Source organism: Fusarium falciforme, chromosome 4 (assembly GCF_026873545.1).
Source record: "Fusarium falciforme chromosome 4, complete sequence".
Classification (NCBI taxonomy): domain Eukaryota; kingdom Fungi; phylum Ascomycota; class Sordariomycetes; order Hypocreales; family Nectriaceae; genus Fusarium; species Fusarium falciforme.
In genome coordinates, this window is record NC_070547.1 from 3,747,633 (window position 1) to 3,768,953 (window position 21,321).

A 21,321-nucleotide genomic window follows, 5' to 3' on the forward strand; every position below is an offset into this window, starting at 1 on the left:
CCAAACACCACGTTGTGTACAACATGGCTGTAAGACATCTTAGATCCTAGCAAACATTTCCTTTATTAACAATTCTTTAGTCTACACTTCCCCAAGTCGTCCTCTTCGGAGACTCCCTATTCCAGCACGCCATCCAGCTCCTCGATGGCTACTCTTTCCAGGCCGCTCTACAGTCTGGTGAGTGCTTCAACTCGACGAACATTGATAGAAAAGGCCACTAATAAATGCCCAGAATTCATTCGCCGCCTGGACGTTGTCAACCGAGGCTTCTCGGGCTTCAACACTGACCATGCTCTGAAGCACCTCCCGGACATCTTCCCCGAGCGCACGGCCTCATCGCCCAAGCTGCACTATCTCGTGAGCTGCCATCACCTCACATAGCCCACTGTACTGACCGCAGCCAGGTTATCCTGTTTGGTGCCAATGATGCCGTCATGGAGACTTCTGTCACTAACCAGCACGTACCCCTGGAGCGCTACAAGGAGAACCTCACCAAGATCATCAACCACCCACGCATCACCGCCCACAAGCCCCAGATCATCCTGGTGACGCCTCCTCCGTTGGATGAGATCAAGTCGACTCCTCGATCTCTTGGAAACGGCCACAAGGCGGCTCTTCGCCACTTTGCCGTCAGCGCCTCCTATTCCGAGGTGGTCCGCCAAGTCGCAAAGGAGAACCCAGGGGTTGCCCTAGTCGATCTGTGGCAGGTGTTCATGGACAAGGCCGCCGAGATGGCATCGCCCGGAGACTACACACCCGGCGGTCCCCTGCTGGGCTCGCCCGAGAACGGCAAGCAGGGTGGCCTGGATGTTCTCCTCCCCGACGGGCTTCACATGGGCGGTCAGGGTTACCAGATCTTTTACGACGCTCTGCTGCCTCACATTGGCAAGGAGTGGAAGGGACTCGGGGAGGAGGATCGGACAGGATGGGCGATTCCTGACTGGCGCGACCTGTGCGGACTCTAGTCCGCCAAGCCGGCATGAGCGAGCAAGGGTAGAGATGTCTGGATAGATAGATAGAGGGAGCCTTAGACGTTATAGAGTCTGTTAGAGATTATAGCTGCCACTCTTTCTTTGTTCTTTATTGAATTTCCATGCCCTGCTCTGGCTTGAACGTCTCGGTCATTCACATCACCCCTTCACCCATCCCGTCCACCAGTCCTTGTCTCTTAGTTTCACCCCGCCTTCATGCCGATAGCCCCCTCAATTCGTGGCGGGTCAAGAGAGGGATACCTGCGTATCAATGGCATTCAATTTCTTCCAATTCTGGGTGGTGGGTGGCCGGCATACCTCTTATCTCCGGTCAGAGATCAAGACATTGCATTCTGCAGCGAGGATTGTCGTGATGAGCCATGGATGCGTGCTACGTATGACAACATACATCCTCGTAGTGACCCCAGTCAACCTGAGGCTGGACGGCTCACGACGGCTTGTCCTCAAAGCCCCCCGGGCCCTGACTCGCCCTGGACACAGCCTGAATTTAGTGGATTAGCGGGCTCCAACACGCCACAAGCGCTACTGTAGAGGAACCGCCACGTTAGCGCGCGGCCCCGACCTACCCACTCCATCCAAGTCGAGCAAGTGAGGTCGCTTCATCCCTCGAGACCAACCTCGAAACGTTATTCTCGACTCGATATTGCCCGCCCTCCCTCAACGTCGACGCTGTTTCACGGCCTTTTCCTGCGCCCGAGAGAGACTGAAGAACGCATAGTATTTCTATCTGCGCTCTCGCTGCCTTGTACATCCTTCACGCACCTTCGTCGCCCATTTCCGCTCCCCACCTTCTTTGCGACGCCGCGATTTGTCCACACACTCGACGACAACCCCTATCGTCCACATCCATATCGATCCGTACCAGCGACTGCGTGTTTAACTCGATTCACCCGTAACCCATCGAGTGCGAGATATAAATCCCTAGTCTAGTGACCGAAACCTCAACTCGACCGAGTTTCTACTTGATTCCGCAACCTGCCTACGCCGTTTCACGATTCAAAGTCGCATATCTCCGACTGGACGTCGCTCTTCCAACGACTCAGCCCCTCCGACACAGTATCGACTCACTGATCTGCCGCCATACTCCAAATCTACCCATTAAACCGCCGGGCGATATCATACATCGTACCCTCCGTCGTCGGGGACCTTGTGGTCTGTTCCAGGCGATGCGGCGGGGAGGGAGGACCTCGTGAACTACCATTCGCCTGGGGATCGAGGTCGGAAGAGCCAACCGCTGCTCTTGTTTGGAACACGGGCGCTCGTTCTAGTCGAGGTTCCATGGTGTAGAGCTCTACTTCTTCATTCCTTCGCATCGTTTGCCATTGCTGGCCTTTCCTTCGCTCCATCTTTTCGTCACTCAGCCTCGCTCTCCCAACAGCCGTGTGTGCTGCCTGCTCTTCTCGACCGAACGGCCAGTTCTGCCAAGCTTGATCCAGCGTCGTATCACCTGAGACGGTTTCGGGGATGGATCCAAGGTTCCCTGTCACTCGCGAAGATCTGTACAGCCTACAGATGGAAGTGAAGCAAGTACAGTACACCCAAAGCAGCCATGCCGAACGACTCTTGCGATTGGAAAAGCGACAGGCGGATGATGCCGCGCTGAAGTCGGTCTGGAATTCTCCCTTTCCTGGTGTCCTCAGCGGCACTCCTCAAACAGGTGGGTTCTCTCGTCCGTCCATCACGGCATCGCCTCGGCGCTGACACTACGTCCAGGTCCTGTCACAATCCCTCACAATGACATGTTTGATGATTTGGATGAGCAAGGAGAGCAGCTCCTAGGGTCACTTCATCTTGGCCCAGCAGAGGAGGAGCCGGTCCGGCGAGGCGCTGCTTCTCGAGCCAATAGTGTTCGCTTCGATGAAAGCGCCTTGCACGGTTCCAACTGGGCAGGCCCGAGCAACCGTCATTCGGGCGAGTTTGTGCCCATCCGCCCTGGCAGCGGCCTCATGATGGAACGCTCACTATCCCACAAGTCGGATGGGAGGCACAGCTCTGCCGGGCACTCGGTGCACTCTCACCACTCTGTTGCTTCTGGCCGAGCTAGCAGTTTGGGTCTTGACAACAATTTTGCGGTTGGCGACGACGACGACGATTCTTTCGATATTCCCGGTCCTCCTCCTGCTTTCTTCATCCTTGGGACGGTTCCCTCGATCGTGCGCTGCTGGCTGACGCCCAACTTTGGACATTCCACCTTGCTTTATGCCGACGTCTGCAGTGGATCGCAGAAATCCGTTGTTGAATACTCGCTTCTTCGGGAGCTGGACCTGGTGGATGAAATTCAACGTGATGTTGACGGGGCTTATCGAGTGAGACTGAACGTCTACTTTGCTGAAGCCGTCGTCACGCATCATGGCAGTCGCTCTAGCAGTCCTAGAGGCCCAGTCCCTTCCATCACCGTCTTCTTTGACGTTTCTGGCATAACTGAGCAGCCACTGCAAACCTCGGATCGGAAGACTATCCGCATCTACTTGGGTAGTGATGCGCTGCGGGCTCACTCGGCGGACATCCTCTTCTCACAGAACACCATGACGCTCTACGGCGATGAGCGAGAGCGGCTCCAGGTGCCCTTTGTGCGTCCCGAGGATGATGCCGTGTTTCGGAATATCTGCACCACCAATGTGATTCCCGAGAAGCCCAAGTTGAATGCCAATGCTGCCCCTTTTGTCTCGGGCGACATGGGACAAGTCAGCCAGGAGAGCATTCCCGATATGGACCCCATCCCCCACCAAGACGACGAGTCCCGGAGCGAGATGTCCCCGATGGCTACCGAGGCGGTCCCCAGCAAACGCCCAAGCTCCCGCGGCAGCCTGTCTGATGTTAGCAGGGAGAATGAGAGGCCCAGAAGGGACACCAGCGGCGACGAGGCTCCAGTCAAGGGAGGACACAGTAGAGCAGTGTCGACCGACTCTCGACGGGACACATCCTCGGGCATCTGGGGATCCTGGCGCCAAGGAACGGGTAACGGAGCCGATGGCGCACAGCGAGATGGTCCATTGAGCGGATACCAACCGGCAGGCCGGGGCCGCAACATGAAGGTCCTCAAACCCCAGAAATCGGGCTCGACATCTGCACGTACAGGTGCTTCGTATGAGCCGCCTCCTCCGTCCAAGGGGGCCGGAGAGGGTCGGCGCAAGAGCCAAGCCAGCATCGGAGAGAACGGCGCCAGCCCCGTCAACCGATGGGATGTAAAGCGTGTCGGTAGCATCGGCGGTGACTCGAGACCTCAGACGCAGCCACAACCTCTTACGCCTCGCGAGGCGCGCAACGCCAATACGTTGCCTAGATCAGCCAACCCAGTCGGAGTTGCATCAGCGTTTTCATGGATGACACCAACGTCGAAGCCCAAAACGACAGCAGGATCTGATTGAGGAGCGATAGGATCATAGACCTCATTTCGACGGCGTCCCCTTTTCCTTGTTGGTCTTGCTTGATTCGGTGTGCTCCCCTGGTTTCTGCGCGCGAATACACGGAGGGTTAGAGGTGTAGAGGAGGAGATTCCCATATCGGAATCGAGGCAAGCCCTCAGGTCAAAACGGGGGATGATAATGATAATGGTGGTTCGACGTAATGAAATGACCAGACAAAGAAATAAAAAGGGCAAGGGTTCCTTCATGTCCCTTGACTCAAAAACAATTCAAAAAATTGGGCGTAATACTTGGCAATATGTTTTGATGCGTGATGTTGTATGGTATCTACTACCCCCGGCCTTCTCTTTCAAATCTTGGAACCAGGAGGCAACGACTGCCAGACCTGTTTGGTATCAGCCATTGACCCCTTGACGACGCCGATCAGGCTCTTGAAGGCAGGATGCGACGCGTCCCCCACGCACTCGTACATCCAGCTCTCGCTCGAGGTGACGGTGATGCCGGGCTCGGCGCGCAGCCGGTCCAGCGCAACGCCCACCTCGCCGGGATTGCAGCTCGACACGCCATCTGCGAGCACGTACACCTTGTGTCCAGCATCGCGCAGGTCCAGCGCCGTCTGGGTGATGCAGATGTGGGACTCGATGCCGACGAGGGCGATCTCGGAGCCGGGGGCGAGGTCGGCAACCACGCTGGGGATGAACATGGAGAATCGCGTCTTGTCATGCGGCGGCGAGGGGAGTAGCTCGGCGAGAGAGGGAACCGTGGGACCGAGCTTGGCTGATGTTTGGGTCGTGGTTACGACGGGGATGGAGAGGGCTTTGGCAAAGTTGAGGACCTTCTGCGTCGTGAGGACTCTTGGATTATCGTTAGCTGTGTGGAATTGGTAAGTGGGAGGGGAGTGTACATCTTGTCAAACTCGTAGATGACATTGCGAAACTTGTCTTGGATATCGCAGACACTGGTAGTCGAGCTCCGTTAGTTGACCTCTCCCCCAATGATCTCGCTTCAATGTCCGACGTACAAGATCTTAGGGTTCTCTTTGTCACACTCTGTCAGTCAATTGCACGCCAGTCCGTCCAGTAGACTCACTGAAGCGCAGCTGCGCCGGCGCCGAAGACATTTCGCGAAGCTGTTGTGTAACGTATCGAGGACGACGGGTATCAATTGGAGAGAAGCTGGAGCTGCGGCTCAGATTGCCGATGGTGTTTGCCTTTACAGCTCGCGATCCGAGAGCGAGCTGAGATATACCACGTCGACCTAGGTGAGCTGGGGACAAGCGCATCGCCAAGGAAGGGGCTGTGATCGTCAGGGCTTTTTTAGTCTTTAGAGTTCCAAGGTCTCAGGTGAGCTGCGGTTGATGAGACATTGGAAAAGTCGAGGCCCAAAGGATGGACATTGGAGCTTTGGCTCTTTCCCAAGTGGTGTTTCTGGGCGTGGGGCAGCGGATGGGAGCGGGGTGCACTGCATTAGCGGGGTCTGACGGCATGAGCAGGTGTCAGTTTGTAGTGGAAGGAGGCGCTGAATGGTCAAAAGCTACTCCCCTGGAATGGAATCATGGCGGGAGCGTTCCCGAGTTCATGGCTACGGAGCATTTACATCACAGTTATCAACGTGTCCGTGTAATTACCCTTTAAAACATCAATTACTTTTATCAAAGTTGGAATATTACCTGTCTAACATCCATTCTATACCCAGCCAATACAATGCTTTCTTTCTTTTTTGAAACAATCAACAGATAAACCAAACGCCTTCAACTCCATAATATGCTGCTTCCAATGTTTCTCGGCCTCTCTCCAACACTCCCTCCAGTCTAGGCGTTAACCTCGGCGAACCACGTCCGAAGCAGTCCAGCCAAAGCGCTGGGCAGTTCCTCGAGATGATGAACAATGAGATAATACTGGAAGGGGAACGTGTCCAGGTACCGCTCGATCACCACCTTGCTCTCGCCGCCGTCGCGCACAAACTTGGCCTCCTTGAGCTCGAGCACGCTGTCACCCTTCTTCTTGCCCGTGTCGTCCATGATGATGAAGACGATCATGATGCGCTCCTCCATCGCCTCGCGCAGCAGCCTCCGGATGCCCTCGTGAGCTGAAGACGGCGTCAGACCGTCAGACAGGATCAGAGCTAGTTGCCACAGGTCCGAGCCGCCGCCTCCCTGCTGCCGCGCCAGCCTGAACGTCTCGATGGTACGCTGGATCAGGAGCGCAATGTCGGTGCGGTCCTGAGAGAAGTTGAACTTTTGCAGAACCTTGGCTCCCGCGTCCGAGGCGAACGGCTCCGTTAGGCCGTGCGCCGTAAAGACGTCGCTGCCGAAGCCCATGATGCCAACTTGGCCGGCCTCGAGCATTGTAAGCGATCGCGACACCATCACTAGAGATTCCATTGCCAGGGTGCCCGAAGACGATTCACCCATACTCTTACTGTCGTCGACGCAGAGCAGAATCTGATAAGTGCGCTTTGTGGGGATGCTTCGTCGCATCCAGATCTTGTCTCGCTTGTAACTTGATGCAATGTAAGGGATGATGCGCTTGATGTTGAGCCGCTTGCCAGTGCGGAACGCTCCTGAGAGCTTGGTCGACTGCGATGGTGTGAGGATGAGTCGCAGCTGAGATGTCAAGGCCAGAGAAAGAGAGTGAGTCTTGGTCTGGAACTCGGTCCACTGGTGCATAGATTCACCAAAGTCTCGGAGTGGTCGCTCCTCGTCCGAAATGTGCGTTGTGGAGAGTTGCGTAGATGTCTCCTGGATCTCAACTTCATCTTCATCCTCTTCTGCCAGCTGCGCTTCTTGCTCTTCCGGTTCGAGCTCACGATTATAGTTGCCCTGTCGTGTCTTGACTCCGGAACGTGTGTCATCCTGGTCCTTGTCTTGGTCTTGTTTGTTCGCATCTGGCGCTTCAGCTGAATCAGTCGTGTCCATCTTGTCGGGGTCCTGCTCGGGTTCTTCCTCCTTGTCTTCGTCCATCAAGCGGCTCGTAGGATCCTGCTTTTCCTCATCGATTGCCATGGACTCATCGATAGGCTGGACCTGATCATCATCTGCCGTTCCCATAGCTTGTGTATCCGCGGCAGTGTTGTCATCCTGGAGGTGCTGGAACTCTCGTCGACTCTGATCAGCGTTGGGGTCCTGAGGCGCATTCTGCTCGTCCTTTTCTGTAGGCTCAGCATCCTTGATGTCCTCTTGCTGTCGATGCCATCGCTCAAGAGCATCGCCGAGCTTCTTAAACGGATCGCTGCGTGCCGAATCGTCCTTGTCTTGTTGCTCCTGCTCAGCCCTATCCAGGACTTCCTTTGACCGTGACATCGAACCCTTGTTTCCTGCGCTGGTGTCTTGATCCGCGGCAGCCTCTCCCATCTCGCCATCTTCTTGCTGGGCCGCGTTGTTCTGGAAGTTGTCGTCAACGTCCATCGATTCGGCATTCTGGTCTTGGCCGGAGCTCTTGACGTCGCTCGGCGCCGCGTTGTCAGCGTCGGCCGTAGAGTTGTCCTTGGGCGGCTGAGTCTGGTCCGTGGCCTCTTCCTGCTCTTCAGCCTTCTCTTCTTCCTCTGGCTGAACATCTTCTTGCACTTCGTCATTACCGCCAACCTTCTCCTCGGGTGTCTCTTCCTCCTCTTCCTTGACCTCAGCCTCGTCTCCAGCTTCCTCCTGGAGCTGAGCTTGAGCAGCAGCGTCATCTGCCTCATCCTCATCATTGTCACCCATCTCCTGGTCCTCAGGCTCTTGCTTCTCCTCTTCAATGTCAGACAACGCATCGAGGTCGTCGCTGTCTGAGGCTGACTCGTGCTCATCGTTTAGGTCCAGCTCCATGTCCTCAGGAAGAGCCAGGGTGTCGTTCTCCTGGGCTGTCTGGTCCTGCTTGTTCATCTCCTCCTGGGTCTTAACGTCCTCTTCTTCGGCGCCAGCCTCTTCGGCATCTTGCTCGCCAGAATCGTCCGCCTCAGGCTCTTCTTCGCCCTCTTGCTTCTTGGCGTCTTCGTCAGCAGCCATCTGCTCATCGTCCTTCTTCTGGCCCTTGGCCTTCTCTCCTTGCTGATCCTTCTCAGCCTTTTCTTCATCATCTCCGTCCCACATCTTCTCGTCGACAGCTGTGGGATCGAGATCATCAACGTCGCCGGCCTCTTCATCCATTTCATTCTCCTCCTCTTCCTCATCTCCGTTCTTGGAACCTTCCTCGTCATCTTCAGCTCCATCAACGCTACCCATGTCTCCCTCCAGCTCTTCGTCTGCCATGTCCACAGCGTCCTTCTCGTCTTCCATTTCGCCATTCTCCTCCTTGTTGGCTTCTTGAGCAAGTTCAGATAGGTCCTCATCAGGCTGGATATCCTTGCTGATGTCTTCAGCACCTTCTCCGTCGCCAAGACCAGTTCCAGACTCCACCTTGCCGGATTCTCCTGAAGTTTCGTCCGACTTCTCATGAGGTGTACAGAATCCTTGAGACGCAATCTGAGTAAAGGCCTTTGTCATGTTGTAGGCCATGTGTGCGACCGCTCCGTGAAGGTCGACAACCTGCACCAGAGACTGCTGGCAAAATTCAACATACTCGACCAAGATTGGGCTTGCGATAGCCATGAGACTCATGGCTGCTTGGCTCAAGTGCTTTTGGCTCATGTCGATGTGTTGCATCATCTCGATACAGCTGGAAACGCTTCTCTCGACTTCTCCGATGCGCAGCTTCTTGAAGAGATTCGTAAACCCATCGCAGTGGGCCGTGAGCCAGGCGGGTTCATCCTCCTTTCTGGGGATTGATCGGGCGGCCTTCTGTGCAGTCTCGATAGCGACTAGTATCTTGTCGCAAAGTGTCGAAATAGCATTGGCGAAGGTCGCAACCTCCACATCGTTGGCTGCGAAGCTGACATTCTCCTCAGTAGCCCTAGTCCAGCCGTTGAGTTGCTTGAATACAAAAGAGAGCTTGGGTTCCTCCGAGATCAGCTCCTCAATGACGCCCCGGAAACTGGCGAGTTCATTGGAGAAGCTTGTCTCAGCCTGTACGGCTGCCTCGGAGGAAAGACGGTCTGGAAGTTGGCCGAAGCTCAAGGTGGAGGTCTGGAGTGACTCGAATCGTCCATACCACGACTTCAACTGCTCAAGAACTCGGACATGCTTCGATTGTCCCAGCTTCTCGTGGATTTCGATCAAGCGAATAGAGAACTGGAGGATGTGAACCAACCAAGGGAGGAGCTGAGTCCAGTTGGACTTCGTGGTTTTCTTGGTCAGAATGTTGTTGTCTTGGACACGACCCAGGTTATTGAACTGATCCGTCGATTTCTTGAGCGACAACAAAGAAGATGCCCCGGCCGAAATGAAGTTTCTCTGGCTTAGAAGGAAGTCAAGCATGCCTTCAACAAAACCAATACTTCGTCCAACCTCGGCGCCTGTAAGGTCCTCCGAATGGTCTCTAGCGGCAGCCCTGGCTTTCGGGGCGAGATCCAGAATCTTGTGCAGGTGGTAACCGATTGCTTCCTCAGTCTTGTTGTCCCAAAGCTGCACGGGCTGGATTCTCGAGAGGACAAGAGATAGCGAATCCTGCTGGGCCAGCTTGTCCTGTCCTAGGTTGTACTTCAGGCCCATCTGACGAAGGTCTCGCAACGTGTCCGCAAACAACTTTCGCTTTCTTGTCTTGAGATGCTTGACCTGATCCTTGTTCTCGTCAGTCAAGAACGGTGGCGTTTCCTTGCGAAGTTCGGCCATGGACTCATTGAGGCTGGAGATGAACTCGTCCACGATCTGGGGCACTCCGCTGATCATCTCTGGGGTACGGGAGATCTTCCGCATCACAGAGACCGTCTTGGAAACATTGGCTAAGCGCTTGTGGCCAGTGATCCACCCCGGCATCGTGTTGCTAAGATGGGAGAATGCTTGCGGGGGTACAGCAGCAGGCTCCGAACTTCCCTCTGGTCGGTCTGCGCGAAGCACATCTTCGTCAGGAAGACCTTGCTCGATGATGTGCTTTGCCTCCTGACCCAAGACGCCACGGAACTTCCTCACAAGTCTAAAGAGTTTCTGGTGAGACTTGCGAGCGCTTTCTCGGAGAGCATTGATGTTTGTATCCTTCCAGCTCGCCATGAGCAGGACGTCCTTCATCTTCTTCTCAATGGGAAGGCGTCCCCTCTGGATTGTTTCACCCATTACCTTCTCGTATCGTGAGTAGTACTGGATAAAGTTGGATAGCGAGTGAAGAATGATCTCAAGCATCGGGTAATCCTTGATGAGAAGTTTCAGGTGGCTCAGGAGCTGTCTGAGAAGGGCTAGACGAGCTCCATATTGGCCAACGATTGCCGTCGAGAAGTACATCTCCAAGCTCTGAATGAGAGAACCGGCGTATTCACGCATCTCATCCGGTACATCAACCAGGGAGAGAGGAACAGCAATAACAACCTGGTAAGCCACAAACCACCAGGAAAGGGCATCATCCTGGCATTTCTTCTCCTCCATATCAAAGAGGTTGGCCCAGGTGGATAGTTCAAGCCTTCGCCAGCGGATAACCGTCTCAGTCAGGAGGTTGTGCAGAGTAAGGACGCCATGCACCTTGCTTGCCCAGCCTCCAAACTGCCACTCATAAACATGACCATGGAGATATTCCACCTTGGGCAGGATCTTGGCGAGGGGCTCAGTATGAACAAGCTCGAGAACCTTGTCACAGGCCTGGATCACATCGGCCAATGGTTGCATGTGTCCAATCTCATCGACCAACTGGAGCTCGCGGAACCTGCCTTTGATCTTGTGGATGAGACTGACGAGCTGGCGGGCCTCGGGAACGTTTGCATCCGTGTAGAAGTTGTAAGACTTGTCCACCGTGGATGAAGCCAGAGAATCGAGTTTGTCGTTCAAGATGAGCATAGTGCCAGCCAGCATCTTGCTTGTCAGGCTACGGTCGATATGCTTGTGGTCGATGGTTTCAGATGTGATCCTGTTACCCACAGATTGGCAAACCTCCTTGAGAGCCGCCGAGAAGTCCTGTCGATCAAGGAAAATGTTTCTGTGGAGTCGTGCAACCCGCAACGACTGATCGCGAACCTCATCTCGCTTCTTGGCAGGAGGACCATTGGGAGCATCCTCATTATCAAAGCTAGGGAACAGCTCATTGAACTCCTCGGCGTCGAGCTCTTCCTCGTCTTCTAGGGCGCCTCGGAAGCGGTAGAGGCTGCCCTTGGCTGCCTCTTCTTTGCGGTCAGCTTCGAGTCGCTTGGTCCACTCATCGTAGAAGTTGTGGAGGCTTTGGAAGACCAGCTCGCGGGCATGAGGCTGGACGTTTTCGATGCCCTCGACACTGACGACCGTGCCCATGTAGGTGAGAAACTCGAAACTCCTCGATGAGAAGTCGCCGCTAGTTTGGTTCCACATACTTCCGCCGAAGAATGGCGCGAGCTCCAAGAGTTGTTGGGAAGATGGTGCCAGTTGGCGAGCCGAAGTAGCCTCACAGAGTGAAAGTCCAACCATGAGACATCGCAGCAAGTTCGACGTAGGTCGAGTCATATCCTGATACGCTTCGAAGCGGGCTGAGAGTCGGTCCAGAAGTCTGAGAACGTTTTCTCTAACAAGGTGCAACTCCTCGGCTGCTTGAAGAGGATTTGTATCCAGAACCTGCAGAGCAGAAGACAACGCAGGACCAGTGATGGCCTTCAAAACATTGGAGAACTCAGCATGGAGCCCGCTGAGCTCGGATTTCTCAGGTCTGTAAATAGGCCGAACCTCCTCGGGCAGTGGACCCAAGGCAGCTGCTTCTTGCTCCAGCAAGCGAATGCGCTCATTTGTGTCTTGCCCAGTAAACAGCTTCTCAAAGGACCGCTGCGTATCTGTACGGTCTTGGAGAAGGGCATGTAGTTCCTGGAGAAACTCGCGCTCCATCTTTGGGCGGCTTTGGGGGTCAAACACGCGGTCTGGGACATACAGCTTGACGGTTCCAATGCTAAAGTGAACCCATGCAAATGCCGAGAGGTAGGCTTCTCGTTGAGCATCTTGCTGTGAGGCAACCAGAGCCTTCAGAACAGGCACAAAGTGCTCGGTGACAATCTGCTTGAAATGCTCCGGCTCAATGCTCGAGACAAGGCCATTGAAATGGTCAAAGTCGGTTAATCGATTGTCTGAGCCTTGAGAAGCCAACTCAACAGCTTGAATGACAGCGTCCTTGAGGTGCTGGCCATGGGCGCCAAAGACCTCAAGAACAAGCTTGAGGAGGACGCCGTTCAGTCTTGACAGGGGGTTAACCATCAGATCAGCACTCAGGTTCGCAAGGTGTCGTCCAGCGATTGGAAGTTCGGCCTCCAGCAAGGCCAGGGATCCAAGGCTGACGGATCCCAGACTCTGCATCTTGAACCAGAATGAAGTCGCAAACTTGCCATCCCAAGAGAACTGGTTCTGGTATACCAGGTTCTCCACAGACTGCAGAAGTGCTGCCTGAAGATCAGAGGTGGCAAACAGCATGCCAGATCTTGTCGGCACATCGGACAACACTTGGAGTTCCTGGGTAAAAGGCATAGGCTCAGTGCCTGAGGTCAAGGACTGAAGCATCGACACCTGTCGGAGAGTTTCAAACTCCTCAGCTAGGAAGGGCTTCAACTCGACCTCATCGGATCCAATTCGGGCTTCAAGAGACTGGATTTCGGCGGTGAGATCTTGTAGAAGCCCATCGGCGTTGGGAACTTCACCCCTGAGAATTCCAGAGGCCTTCTCGAGAGTGACCATTGCCTTGGACAGGTCAGGAATTGATGCGCCAGCCTTCCATCGCAGAGCGTCAAACCTGGTACCGAGCTTCTCCAGCTCCAGTGTTCGGTCCAGAATTTCCTTTGTGGGCAGAGGAGTTGGCCGGAAAACATGCCAGAGCAACTCCATGCTTAAACCAGTGGACAGCTTGAAGCCGGCAGTAAAGTCCTTACCCAGGCGGTCGAGAAGGTGAACAACAAAGTCTCGCTCTTGGGTACCATCCAAGGCGTCAAGGTGCTTCTGTAGGAAGTTCGCGCCCTGAGCAAGATGTGCCTGGAACTTGGCCTCATCAAAGTCGGTCTCTGTAGCAAGCTTGACGGTTCGCTCAAGGTAGCGCAAGACACCTCTGAGGATCTGCACTCGTTCCGCCCACAAGGCGGCCGATTCGAATCCAAAGCCAAGCCATGTCTTTGCCGCGTTGATCGTGGATGTCAAGAATGAAGCAAGCTTGACAGTAGAATCCTTAGACACAGCCGCCACGCGGTCACTTACAAGAGACCGCTGTAGTCGGTTGAGAGAGGTCAACTTGTTCACTTGAGCCTGGCGACGCTGGTCCTTAATCGAGTTTTGCAGGTTGTACAGATCTTGATAAAACTCCAGGCCTGCACCGAGCCATCTTGCTTGGTTCTGGACAGGGAGAAGCTGAGTAACCGGAAAGTTGTTGAGAGGGTGCAGTGGCTGGGCGGAAGTGAGTCCGGCAGGGACAGGGAGGGAATTGTACAATTGGGAGATGGCATTAACACCATCAGCCCCGTTCGTTGAGTGGAGGAAGTCCAACAAGTCTCCCACGCTCTTGGTCATTGTAGTCTTATCGGAATCGCCGCTTGGTAGAGCGTTGACGAAGCGGGGAAGCAGAGCCACATCGTTGATCGAAAGGGCCTCCAGAGCAGAGTTGACAACAGTGGTGTCTTCGGGCATTGAGTCGGCAATCTGTTGAGACATACCGTATCGCTGGAGACTGCTCTCAACTCCTATTACCCTGCTGTAACAGGGAGCACGCTCAGGCGGCGGAGTATGAATGTGGATCTCCACAGCACGGTTCCTCATTGCACGCGACAGCTCGCCGTATCGTGGGTCCATTGTCAAGAAGATACGGAAGTCGGGATGAGGTTTGACGACCCTGGGCTCTCCACCAGGACCACAGTGTTCGTTGATGCTCAAGAAACCGTTGGGCTCAAGAAGGGAGTTCAGTCGGTCCAGAACAGAGGCGTTGCACATGTTCGCATTGTCGAGAACAAGCCACTGGCCCATCTGCAGAGCCTTGACAATGACTCCGTCCAGCCATTCGAAGCGAGGGTTCTCAAGCACCAAGGGGCCCTGAAGGAGAAGAAGCGTCTTGGAGAGTGCTGTTGCTACTTCAGAGTCCGAGGGAATACCAGCGAGAAGGGATTCAATGCAGCGCTGAATGGTAGGCAGAGAGTCCACTTCGCCGGCGAACCCATCAAGCAAGTGAAGGAGATGGAGAGCATCTTCGGGGACTTCTCCAGGCACGGCTGACATGATGGAGTTTTGCAGATCCTGTTGGACGACTCGAAGCGCGGCGTTGACCTCTCGCAGAGGATCGGCCTGCTCAAAGCCACCAACAAGATCCATGGTGTCAATGTCGGCATTCATGGGGAACACAACCAGAGACTTGCCAGCCAAGGCAGCAACATGTTCCAGGAGCACAGACTTTCCATAGCCAGAGGGACTGCTCAAAATGCAGGGAATGTTCTGCTTGACGCAAATCATGAGAGACTCTAGCTCTGAGAGACGAGGAACGATGTTGATGTTGGGCAGTCGCTCAGGCTGCGAATTAGGATGCCTGTCGAGAAGAGCAAGGCCCACCTGGCCAAACATCGGGTTGATGTCGTGGTATAGGCTGTGTTGTCGCGGCGAAGCACCAGAGATGAGTGTGAAGAGCTTGTTTACTTCTTCGCGATCCCTCTCAGATCGGAAACGTTGTCTGACAATAATGTCAAGGAAGTCTTCAGCTTGAGCATTGTGAAGGAGAGGGTCGGATGAATTGAGGAGCTTCAACCAGCGGAGAACGTCACGCAAATTGAATTCCCACGGACTGCCCTGTGAACCAAAGGCCTTCTCGACGGCAAGCTTGTGCTCAAGCTGAGACACAAACTGGATCAACTGGCTGATCACTGGAGCCGAGATATCGGGATAGTTGTGCGCGGCAATCAGGTTCAGATCATCGTCCGAGAAGACATCAGCGTACACGACGATGAAACGGTTCACAAAAGAGCTGGGCAGACCCTTTCGGCCACCACCTTGGTGGTGAGGGTTCTGGGCTGCGAACAAGCGGAAGTCTGGGTGACGCTTGAAAACCTGGTCCAGTTCCGAGATGTAAACTTCACCTCGGTGATCAAGACAAGCGTTTAATCCTTCCAGAACTGACTGGGAGGCAAGGTTCATCTCATCCAGAAGTACCCACTCGCCCTTTTGCATAGCTTGGAGGAATGGCGCGTCTCTCCAGGCAAAGTTACCAGCCTCGGCACCTTCAACGGGCACATCAGTACCAAACAGGTCCATCAGATCAGTCTGGTCAGAAAGGTTGATTCTCGTGAGGGGCTGGCCACATGCTTGCGACAAGGCAGCAACAAGGGTTGTCTTTCCAACACCAGGGCTTCCTTCGAGAAGAATTGGCTTTTGCATCTGAAGTGCTCGAAGAACTCGCATCGCGTTTAGACGAGTAGTAGGTGCGTGGAAAGCGAAACCAGGGTCGGCGACTCCTGCAGAGGAACGAGGGATGCTGAAATGTCCGATTGTCAAAGACTGTTCGTTCATCGACAACTCTGGGTGTGTCTCATAGACGAATGACACATCCTTTCCAATGAGTTCACTCAGCTTGTCGAGACAGCTTTGCCGCTGTTGGTTGATCGACTTGGGGTCGGTGGCCAGCAGAGCAGAAGGGTTGGCGCCAATGCTGTCGATGAAGATAGTTGAGGCACCATGTACCAGAGAGACAATAGGTTCATCAGACTGGAAATTGTTGATGAACTGAACCCAGACAAGGATCTCTCTGACTGAGAAGGGGGCGGTGGCCATCGATCTGAACGTGTCTCCGAACCAGGCAGCAAACTTGACGATAACCTCAACCAACTGCTTCGAGTCGCCCACGAGCTTCGTCTTGACAATCTCGTAGATATCTTCGCTCTGCGACAATGCAGGAACCCAGATCTCAGTAAATCGGTTTCGCAGCGCGGGAGACAGCTCCTTCTTTCCGAAATCACCACCAGGGTTCATGGTGGCGAAAAACTGGAAGCCATCAGCTCCAACGACGAAGGAGTTGTCGATGCCCTTCTCCGCGAGCAAAAGAGTTCTTGATGGTTCGAGCACAGAGTTGAGACGTTCCAGGACTGAATCATCGGCAAGGGAGATTTCATCGAGGAGGAAGAAGTGGCCTTCTCTCATGGCCTCGACAAGACTACCATCTGCCCACTCGAACAAGGCCTTGCTTCGTGTCTCGTTGCTGCTTATCCGCTCTCGGATCTCGGACGGAACCTTGTCGCTGGTCGATGAATCGAGGGTATTGTATCGCTCGAGACGTTCTTCAACCGAGCCAGACACATCTAGACCAAGAGTCTGCAGAACCATTTTCAAGTCAACATCCAGAGCGTCGACGATGGCACCTCGGTTGCGAACGGGTCTCTGGGAACCGATCAAATCACCTGTCTCAGTGTTTTGGTGGGCGTTTACAATGTGAAGTTCCTTCTTCAGTGCCTCAGCCAGCAGTTGGACAACTGTTGTCTTTCCACAACCAGTTTCACCAACCAACAGAACGGGTTCATTGTTGCGCAATGCTCGGGCAACAAGAACATAGAGTCGCCGCATCGCATGAGTCCACACCACACCCTGGCTGTTATCCTTTCGGCTAATTCCCTTGAGCTCTGGGGCGGTGGTAGCGGAGTACAGATCTTGAGGATCAATCTTGACTTTGAAGACCTTCTCGATGACTTCCTTGACTGCGATGCGCTCCTCCTGATTGCGAACCCTTTCCGCCAGCAGCATGAATCCATGAGCAGCAATTTCTTCACGTGTATCGGCATCTCGCAATGCCCAGCGGAACAAGTCTCGGAGAGTGGCAAAACTGTCCTTCTGCTCGAATAGTCGGCTCGTTTGTCGAAGCCGGGACAGCTCCTTGTAGACAGTCACAATTCTTCGACAATCCGGAGGCGAAGTGTTGCGGCTTCGCTGCTGAAGAATAAACTCCAACTCATCTTCAGGAATGTCGTCGAAGTGAAGCTCCAAGAATCGATTTCGGAATGCTCTTGACAGGACCTTTCGGCCGCCATAGAGACCAGGGGGGTTTTGGGTTGCAAAAAGGATGAAATTTTCGTGAGGTCTAACGACTTCCTGGGTCTCGGGGATCAGGAGTTCTCGGTTGTCGTCAAGCAGGCGGTTCAGAGCTTCCAGAACATCAGTTGGTGCCAGGTTCAGTTCGTCGAGCACGATCCAGTGGCCTTGGCGCATGGCTTGCACCAAGATACCTTCCTGGAATCGCAGCTTTCCATCGGCTCCCGAAATGTAGGTACCCAGATACTCCTGAAGATCGGTGTGCTCGTGGTTGTTGATACGCACGAACTTGTTGCCAGTGAAATTTGCGAGATACTCAATCATACTTGTCTTTCCGGCTGATGTAGGACCTTGAATGAGGATGGGGAAGCGCCTTGTAGAAGTAGCTCGGACAAGGTTAAGAAGGTTGCGTTCCACGTAGGGGGTGATAATGTAGTCATCCCGTTCAATGGGAGTCTCGTTGCCCTGGAATAGCCAGTACTGTCGGTCTCGGCTCTTGTTCTTGAACCGGACATATTGCTTGCCGTCGTTAGGGTGCTTCGGCGCTTGAGAGAGTAGTGACTGCGAATTTCCGTGCCGTTCAAAGAGGTGATGGGATATTAGGGGCACCAGCATCTTTTCGGAGTCTCGATCCAGGAGCGTGAGAAATCCCATGGAGAAGCCTTCGTAAAGGGCTCTGCGCACACCGTAGTAGGGTGCGATAGTGTTCACGTAACTCAAGACCCGAGTGAGGGTTCGAAGACTGAAATGGGGCACCTCATTCGCTCCATCAACAAGTCTCTTCTCCTCGGCCAATCGCTTCGTGTTGAGATAGAGTCGAGCAATGTCATCGGCTGCCTGGTCGTTTTTACTGCTGCTGCCGCCGAGATAGGTCTTGATAATTGTAAGGAGGTCTTTCAAGTCCTTGTCTGGACTCGAAACATAGACTTCAGTAAATCTTGATCGGATGCCAACTGGAAGATCGCGTTTTCCAATATCGGTTGCCGGGTTCATCGCGCCAAAGATTCGGAAGTTGGGGTGTGCTTCAATCTTCTCGATCTCTCCAGTCTCTGAGAGCAGGATGGAAGGCCTCTCATCAGGTCCAGTCAACAGGTCTGCAATGCTCTCGAGAGTATCTGGCGACGCCAGGTTGATCTCATCAAGAAGAACCCAGTCACCGTTGCGAACAGCCTTAACCAAGTTACCCTCCATGAAAGAGAAGGCGAAACTGCCAGAGCCCCCTGAGATCTGGACGTCAAACTGCTCGAGGTTGCGAGCAAAAGTGTCCCATCGCGGTTGAAGATCACGCAGTGTTTGCAGCTTTGACTGCGTCTTTCGACGTTTTGTCGGCTGCTCGTCACCATTTCGTGTCTCTGCTTGCTGAGCATGTACCCGCTCGAGTTCAGTAACGATCTTGTTGAACATCTTTGGAGCTTCCTTCCACAGCTTTGACACTCTTGACCATTGTCCCTTGGCGAAGCACTTGCCGACCTGCTCGAGATACTTTTGGTTCTTGGATGCAGATATGCCAGTTGCGGAAAAGAGATCCTCGAACTCTTCCTTCAACGGCATAGCCAATGTCCGTGTGTTGACAGGCTTGAAGCCGCCCAGAAGATCGCCGACTTCGCTCTGCTGGGAAAGGTTGACAGCGATCAGCTTATGTCCAAGAGACTCAGCCAACTGCTGCACAACTGTGGTCTTTCCGATACCAGTTTCTCCCACGAGAAGGACTGGCTCGTTCAACTTGACGGCCACAGCGATTTGCTCAAGTAGCTTCTTAGCGTGCGCTGTGCTAGCAAATGGCCGTTTTAACTTTTGGACGCGGTTGGAGTGCTTCTTCTTCCGCAGCACTGCTCGACCGATGCTGAACTGGTTGTCGCTCTCTTCCAAAGGGGGTATATTGGCAGTGATGTAGTGTTCTGCCCGTTCTTTGGAGAGGTGCATCTCCTCAGCAATCGCAAAGATGAGCTGCTTGCCTAACTCTTGATCTGGGCAACTTCCAACAAAGCAGTCCACAGCCTCCATGAACATCCAGTCTCGGGTCGTCTCGCTGATGGGTTCGTCTCCGGTTTTTGAACCGGCAGCAACCAGACATTCCCGAAGTCTGCGGCACCACTTGAGCAGATCTCGTAGTGTCATCTGGCGATCCATGACGTTACGGCCTCGGGATAGCGCTCCAGGGGTGCTGCTGAGTCGAGAAAGCCGACCATACACTGCCAGGATTCCAGGGATAAACTTTCGGAGAATAGGATGTGTTTGAACAACCACATCCTCGAGCTCAGATGCTGCAAGAGGCTGAGTCCCCAGGGTTTGCCAGAAGCGGATTCCAACGAGGCTCGGCAGGTTTTCCCGTCCATTCATGCCTCGCGATGTTCGCACGGTTGCAAAAAGTCGGAAACTGCTGGCTGCTTGTATCCTCTCCCCCCGGCTTGGGATAAGTAGTTCTTTTCGCTCGATCAGGGGAAGCAGTGTGCTCAGAACTTCGGTAGGAGCTCGGTCGAGATCTTCCACCAGCACCCATCGTCCTTCCCGGACGGCTGTCGTAAGTACACCAGGGCGCCATTGGAAGCTTCCAGGTTTTGAGTCCGTCGAGTATAGGCCGATGAGCATCTTCGCATCGGTCTGTTCGTTGAGATGTAATGTCACCATGTTGGAGTACATGCCAAGCTGCTTGGCCAGCTCGTGAACCAGGGCAGTCTTTCCGACACCAGGAAGACCATATAGCAGCACTGGGTCAGACTCGCGAAGCATGCTGGCTAATCGCTCCAAATTAGAGACAGTCGTGGGGGTAAGGACGAGATTCGATGACTCCCCAGCCGGGCCCAGGGGTCGGGGCAAAATGACATTGCCGTAGGAGACAACGTAAGGAGTGAGAGCTTGCAAGCACGGGGTGTCATTGCCGTCGGCCTCGTGCGCTGCTTGTATTTCTTGGCGCAGAGTGATGACGGACTTTACTCGAGACTGTTCGTACAACGATAGGAACCCGTAGTCAATCGATCTACCATCAAAGTCTGCGAGAATAGCCTCGTTCTTGCCAATGTGCTCCTGGATGAGAGACTCGAGCTTCCAGTCGGATCCATGGAGGAGCTGGATGAAAATCCTTGTAGCAAGGTACCGAACGGCTATGCTATCATGCTTGAACAAGGTCTGCATGAGAGCGGGAGAGGTCAGGGGTCCAAAGTTTCGAGGGTCGAAGCTGATGAGTCTCCATGCCACCAGGAGGCTCTGTAGTAAAGATTCTTCATCCTGGGGCATGGCATCATGGTTAAGCCTCAGGGGCGGGAGGCGAAGCGAGGGTGAATTCGTCGGCTTTTCAGACGACGAGTGTTCGAAAAAGGTTGAAAGATAAGGGGCAAAAGGTAAAATGCGTGCCAGGGCTGAATAGATTCGTATCCGCTGTCGCTCGTTTCCGGGGTTGAGAATCCATCGTGAGCAAATGTCTGCAAAGACATGCTCAAAGTGCGCAAAGACGCGCTCTGTAAGTGGCGGGCAGAGAGCAGCCTCTGCCACGGCGTCGAGCAGCTTTGTCGAGGTCTGGTCCTGGATGAGGGCCAGTAATTCTGAGGGCAGATGTTCCAGTACAGCCGCATCCGCAAGGAGCGACCTCCTCTGCCGCGAGACGTCAATCATTGCCATGATTGCGCTCGTGTTTGACGATTCTTGCTCTCGATGCTGGTGCCTCTCTCAATTCACAGGCAAGGCAAGCTCTCCTAGACTTTTTTTTTCTGTTATCTTATCTCGGCAAAAAGGTGCCATGAAATTCCGGGCCAATCAAGGTGGCGCTATTCCGTTTTTGTCAGGATCCTGACTTCAGTTGACCTCTGTTCAACTTTTTGAGGCTGAATAGGTAGGTAGTTAGGTATAAGATAAAGATGTGCCCGGGGCATTGTTGACCGAGGGAGATATGTTTCAAGTTACAGTATATCTGTATTTGAGAGTGAACCTGAAATTGAGCCTGTGCTTGACTTTCCCAGGGAGGTGCTGGATGATTGATCTAAGT

At 54.0% G+C, this 21,321-nt stretch overlaps 4 protein-coding genes across 4 annotated transcripts; 2 read left to right on the plus strand and 2 right to left on the minus strand.

The window, feature by feature from the left end:
- Positions 1 to 23: 23 nt before the first annotated feature.
- NCS54_00587000 (SGNH-hydro domain-containing protein) lies at positions 24 to 965 on the plus strand (the record flags this gene model as incomplete). Its single annotated transcript, XM_053151353.1, has 4 exons — positions 24 to 29; positions 81 to 177; positions 233 to 357; positions 405 to 965. 4 exons carry the CDS (start codon positions 24 to 26, stop codon positions 963 to 965), a joined length of 789 nt encoding a protein of 262 aa, XP_053007328.1.
- A 1,491-nt stretch (positions 966 to 2,456) lies between these two features.
- Positions 2,457 to 4,360, plus strand: NCS54_00587100 (Hypothetical protein; the record flags this gene model as incomplete). Its single annotated transcript, XM_053151354.1, has 2 exons — positions 2,457 to 2,649; positions 2,706 to 4,360. 2 exons carry the CDS (start codon positions 2,457 to 2,459, stop codon positions 4,358 to 4,360), a joined length of 1,848 nt encoding a protein of 615 aa, XP_053007329.1.
- Positions 4,361 to 4,706: 346 nt separating this feature from the next.
- On the minus strand, positions 4,707 to 5,639 carry NCS54_00587200 (Isochorismatase domain-containing protein; the record flags this gene model as incomplete). Its single annotated transcript, XM_053151355.1, has 4 exons — positions 4,707 to 5,211; positions 5,262 to 5,315; positions 5,379 to 5,394; positions 5,447 to 5,639. 4 exons carry the CDS (start codon positions 5,637 to 5,639, stop codon positions 4,707 to 4,709), a joined length of 768 nt encoding a protein of 255 aa, XP_053007330.1.
- A 528-nt stretch (positions 5,640 to 6,167) lies between these two features.
- On the minus strand, positions 6,168 to 20,957 carry NCS54_00587300 (Midasin; the record flags this gene model as incomplete). Its single annotated transcript, XM_053151356.1, has 1 exon — positions 6,168 to 20,957. The coding sequence occupies one exon, from the start codon at positions 20,955 to 20,957 to the stop codon at positions 6,168 to 6,170; it is 14,790 nt and encodes a 4,929-aa protein (XP_053007331.1).
- Positions 20,958 to 21,321: the final 364 nt, after the last annotated feature.